This window comes from Dendronephthya gigantea, unplaced genomic scaffold (assembly GCF_004324835.1).
Source record: "Dendronephthya gigantea isolate DGI-Jeju-01 unplaced genomic scaffold, DenGig_1.0 000263F, whole genome shotgun sequence".
Classification (NCBI taxonomy): domain Eukaryota; kingdom Metazoa; phylum Cnidaria; class Anthozoa; order Malacalcyonacea; family Nephtheidae; genus Dendronephthya; species Dendronephthya gigantea.
The window spans coordinates 423-6,300 of NW_021163273.1; the positions used below are offsets into that span (position 1 = coordinate 423).

The window sequence follows — 5,878 nt, forward strand, 5'->3', positions numbered from 1 at the left end:
CATATAACAAGTCTATGTACAACTATACTATGTACAACTGAAAATAAATATCCATTTGATTCATAAATATCAGATGATTTTAGATGTTTTGGAAACAGGCAATCACTTGCAGCAAGACAGCGTGAAAGGTTGGCAATGTGTTTTGAAAGTTTTGAAGAACCAAAGCATTGACATGATCAGAAAATTGAATCACCAGCTTTAAATAACAAAGAGTCCAGTAGGTAATTTCAACAACATGGAATGGGACAAGCAAGCTCTGAGAGAAGAAGTGAGTAGTTAGACAGGACTGTTGTCAATTGGTCAGAACTGGCATGGCGATACAAGGTAAGGAATGGTGGACAAATAATTCAAGAATATCTGATGTCGGATGATAGTGGTCAAATAAGAAAAAAGAAAAAAAGGGGTGGAGAAGGAGAGATTACTTTGCCATGCCTAGAAACAAAATTAAATGAAAAAATAGTGTCAGGAGAATACAATATTGGTGAGCTTACTGTGCCTTGACAAGTAAGTTAATTAGACACATATTAATCAATTCATTGATTAATAATCGTTGTTGTGTCGTTATGCAGTTACTTCTGCAAATGTTGATATATTTGTACTTTTGCTCGTAATTAACTCCGTGAAGTATGTAGTCTGTAGAATATAATTTAATTCTTTTGATATCGATTTTATCCATATAAAAATATTATTTCGCATGTCAAGTTTTGTCAACATCACAACATGGCTGTGCATAATAGGCGAAATCAAGCAAATGTTATCGGGAAAATATCGAATTTGCCTGTGTTTGACCTATTAAACACGCACGATTTTAACGCACACTGTGAGGACGAAGGAACATAAGTTTTAATTCAAGCGAATAGTTCTCAGGAAGCTGCAATAAATATGGGATTGATGTTCGTCGAATCCTTGAAGGTATTGCTAGATCATAGATGTATGCCTCCTTCTCCTGTGTCAATACATTGCATGCAACACCCAAATCTTGTTTTTATACTCTAAATTATGGGGATACAGTTTAGGTGCTAGGTCTTGATTAAATAAGTTAAACTTTAATGACAAAGACATATACTGTCAAAAATATTTGCATAATAAAGTCCTACCAGGTTCAGGGTTAGATATTTGTAATTAGTCAAACATTAACAACATGTTTTCATTAGGTTTATCATCTATAACAATACATTCAATATGGAAATCACATGGGAAAGATTATGAGTACTTTATATAGTGCATAAACATAGTTGCATAAACTAAAGATTATATTAATTTTTAACGTGGATATAGCTTAGTGCAACATATTACTGGGGATGTTGTAAGATGTGGAATATTATCACTTTCTACATTATAACTATCTATCTAAAAATGCCACTAATTACTAAAGTTAACTAGGATATGATTGAAGTGAAAACCAGGCCTTCTGCTAAATAAAACACTCCTGCTAGTTCATTAATAAAATGGCAAATAAAAATTTCTTATGTATATATAATTTATAGTGTAAGCACTTCTTGCATAATATCAATCAATCAATCATTTATTGATACCGTATAATATCAATCAATCATTTATTGATACCAGAATTGTTACAGTGAAAGTTACAAAAGGTTATTAAAACAAAGTAGTCGGTACCAGCTAGCAGTAACAACCGTAAGGCTGAAGAAAACAGCTAGCTAATAGTAATTATTTAAAAAGAATTTTTACACGCAAGAAGTTAATACGACGAACCAAAGTTCCACACATATATATACAGGTATAATCGTAAGAAGTTGACGTTGTTAACTTGGATTGTTATGTATCATAATATGACTGTAATAACATTTTTTTCATTTCTTGTTTAAATTTAGATTTCCCAAGGCTTTTAAGATTTTCATCAATACTATTCCATGCCTTAGGGCCGGCAAATCTAATATTATATTTGCCGTAATTTGTTCTTATTTTTGGAAGAGAATAAGATGATCTTGAAGCAAGTCTGGTATTATAGCTGTGTTTTTGACTAATCGGAAGAAAAAAATCTTGGAAAGTGGCTGGTAAATTCCCAGTATGATAATCAAACATAAATAACACATTATGAAAAAAGGTCAAGTCATGAAATTTCACGATATCTAAATATGAAAAGAGGATTGGTATGGTCATTATAATCTGAAAAGGTCATTAAACGTACTAATTTTTTTTGTAGAATAGAAATCCGATTAAGAGATGACATAGGTGTTGCCCCAAGCCACCAGGCCATATGTTAAATAAGGATAGATTAATGAATAATAGAGATTCTTAAGTATTAATATTGACCAAACTCCGTAATTTATAAATAATCCCAATATTTCGTTTAATTTTTTTCGAAATTTCAGATATGTGTGATTTCCAGTTCAAGTGACAATCAATTAAGATACCTAGATATTTAATAGTCTGTTCACGCTTAATTTGTACTGCATTTAAAAGTAATTGTATATTGTAATCAATCTTTTTCTGAGGTGGATGAAAAATAACATAATTGGTTTTTGCAATGTTTAGAGACAATTTATTAGTACATAACCATTGATATACCCTTTCGAGTTCCTTTATTATTGTCGATTGTAATAATGAAAAATTTTTGTTTGTATAAAAAAGACTAGAGTCATCAGCGAAAAGATGAAACTCAAAAACATCTGATGAGTTGTGAAAATCATTAATATATAATAAAAATAGAAGGGGTCCAAGGACTGATCCTTGGGGCACTCCACAGGAAATGTCCATAATTTCAGATTTAACATGGCCTATAGATACAAATTGCTTTCTATTATCCAAATAAGATTTGAACCAGTCATTCACTATACCTCTAATACCATAATACTCTAATTTTTGCAGGAGGATACCGTGATTGACCGTATCAAATGCTTTGGATAAATCTAGAAATATTCCACAGCAATATTTGCCATCCTCTATAGCCCCTTGTATTTTGTCAATAATTGAAAGAATAGCTTGAGTTGTAGAATGTTTCGAACGAAAACCAAACTGGTTCTTGTATAAAATATTATATTTTTCAATGAAATTATTTAAGCGTTTGTAGATAATTTTCTCAAGGAGTTGGTTAAATATAGAGAGAAGTGAAATAGGGCGATAATTGGTTAAAATAATATGTGACCCCTTTTTGTATATTGGTATGACATTAGCTATTTTAAATTTATCAGGGACAACACCCATGGTCATCGAGCAGTTAAATATATGTTCCAGTGGTTTAGAAATACCTGTGGCTATAATCTTCAAAATACTGATTGGTATACTATTTGGACCAGTAGATTTAGAAGACTTTAATGTATTGATTTCATTTTCAATTTCGTTTTGACTAGTAGGATTTAAAAAAAAGGAATTGAACTGTTGTAATGGCATAAATGACATTGCAGATATGCTAGTATCTGGAATGGATTGAGCAAGACTATTACCAATATTGGTAAAAGACTCATTGAAAGCATTTGCAATAGCTTTACTATCTGTAATCTCAGTATTATCCCTTAAGATCTTAGAGGGCGTGCTGTTTGAAATAGGGTTAAAACTTATAATCTGTCTTATCCCTTTCCATATATTTTTAATATTAGCACTATGTATAGTAAAATATTATTATAATAATGAGTCTTACTTATTTTATAAGATGATTTAATTTATTTCTATATATTTAAATTTAGCATGGTAGTAAAGTGACTTGGTTCTAATATATTTTTATACAAGTTATTTTTTATTTTAATAGAAGTTTTAATTCCTGCAGTAATCCATGGGTTACCAAGATTTTTAATAGCTCTTTTACTCAGTTGCTTAGAAGGGGCATGTTTATCAATAATATTAGAAAGTTTTGAATAGAAATCATCAAACAAGATATTGGGATCATTATTTGTAGAGTCAAGATTCCAAGTAGTGTTCTGAATTTCATTAATAAATGAGGCTTCATCAAAATTAGAATAATCTCTCTTATAAATCCGGAGATTCTTTGGTAGAGTTGAAAATTTGTTAATAATAATAAAATTAGGGAGATGATCAGTAAGATCATAAATTATATTACCACTAATTACATGATGAGCAACCGAATTAAAAAAGATATTATCAATCAAAGTGGCTGAATGTTCAGTTATTCGAGTTGGCTGTAAAATATGAGGGTGAAAAAAATGTGAACCCATAGTGTTTATAAAGTTGTCGGTAGATGGATGTGAATCATAATTTAAAAGATTTAAATTAAAGTCGCCCATTATAATACTATACTTATTTTCCTTACTGATTATATTAAGAGTTTTATCTAAATATACCATAAATGCTTCAAGATCACTTTGTGGATGTCTATATATTACTCCACATAAAATATTATGATTCATATTACTCTGTATCTCAATCCAAAGTGTTTCGAAATCTGCAGTAATCATGGAGAGATCAGGCCTTTTTGTATAATGAATATTCTCTCTCACAAAAAAAGCAGTTCCACCAGCATTCGATAGGCTAGGTTGGGATATAAACGTATAGCCGGACATGTTAAAATTACAAATGGTTTCTTTACTTACTTTAAATTTAATCTCTGTTAGACCAATAATTGAGAAATTATGGTCTAGAGCATTTAGCATTTCAACTAAGTTATCAAAGTTTGCTGCCAAACTTCTAATGTTAGAATGTAAGCATGAGAAAAAATTTTTAGATTTGATACAATTGTTTACTTGGTCATCATTCCTAAAATCATCAGGAGAGTAATTTTGGAAATTCGATTGAATAGGTATATGAAGATCTGGATCTAAATGAGCTATCTGAGAGCTTATATTTATGCTATTAGAAGGCATAAAACAAAATGGCTAATCATACGATATTACGTACTATAATTGTACGTTCAATATAAACAGAAATAAAGGTTCTAAGAGTTCATGATTTTTGTCAGGTCTCTCCAATTAACTACAGAGATTGTTGGGCTAGACTCATTTTTTCTAAGAAGGATCTTACCAGAAGATGTCCATATATACTTGAAATTTTTTTCTCTTCTAACTTCGAGACATTTGTTGAATAGCTTTCTGTTCTGGTTCGTTAGGCTTTCCACAATGAAGATTTTCCTGTCAGTAAACCGGGTAATACCAATATCTTTTATTGATTTATCTCGTAAAACTTTCCTCTCTCGATAAAGTTTATCTCTTACATCTCGACGATTAAACTTGACTATGATAGCGGGGTCACGACCATCTGAGGCTCTCAATCTATGGCTAATTGAGATATCTTGATCACTGACATGAACACCAACTTCTTGACCAATTCTCTTCACTATTTCGTTGGTATTCTCTCCCGTAACCATCGGGATTCCTCGTATTTCTAGGCAATCTCTCCTAGAGTATTGCTCGAGATCATTAACTTCAGCTTTCAGCATTTCTATATTATTGACTGCCTCATGGAGTTGTTTCCTTAAACATTGGTTTTCTTCTTGGACATCTTTCATTAGATCATTCGCAGAATCATATTTTGTAATAAGTTCATCATATTTTGAACTGAGAAAGTCAATAGACTCTTCTATCTTGTCTATTTTGTTGATTTTATGTCTGAGATCATCCAGGGTTTTCATCACTGGATTCAGCTTCTTATCCAATATATTTCCGATTAATTTTGTTAATGCTTTCTCATCCATCGCATCAATAAGTTGATTTGCTTTATACTAAGCAAAAACTAATGAAAAAATTGTAAAAACGGAAGGCAAATACAAGCAGATTTAGTTCAAATATGTCGGATCACAAAATCCGCCATCTTACTTCTCGCGTACACGTGGCACTGTCCAAGTTATAATTATCTTTGTTTTGTTACAATGGCTAACATATGCAACTGGCATATCTACAAATATATTACAAAAAGCAAATGAGAGTAATATCTGGCCAGATCCAATTCTAAACAAATTCAAATTCAG

The 5,878-nt window shown here is 31.1% G+C and overlaps 1 protein-coding gene across 1 annotated transcript; it reads right to left on the minus strand.

Annotated features, from left to right (window-relative positions):
- Positions 1 to 4,849: 4,849 nt before the first annotated feature.
- Positions 4,850 to 5,605, minus strand: LOC114541062. Its single transcript, XM_028561049.1, has one exon. The coding sequence runs from the start codon at positions 5,603 to 5,605 to the stop codon at positions 4,850 to 4,852; it is 756 nt and encodes a 251-aa protein (XP_028416850.1).
- Between the last annotated feature and the right edge of the window lie 273 nt (positions 5,606 to 5,878).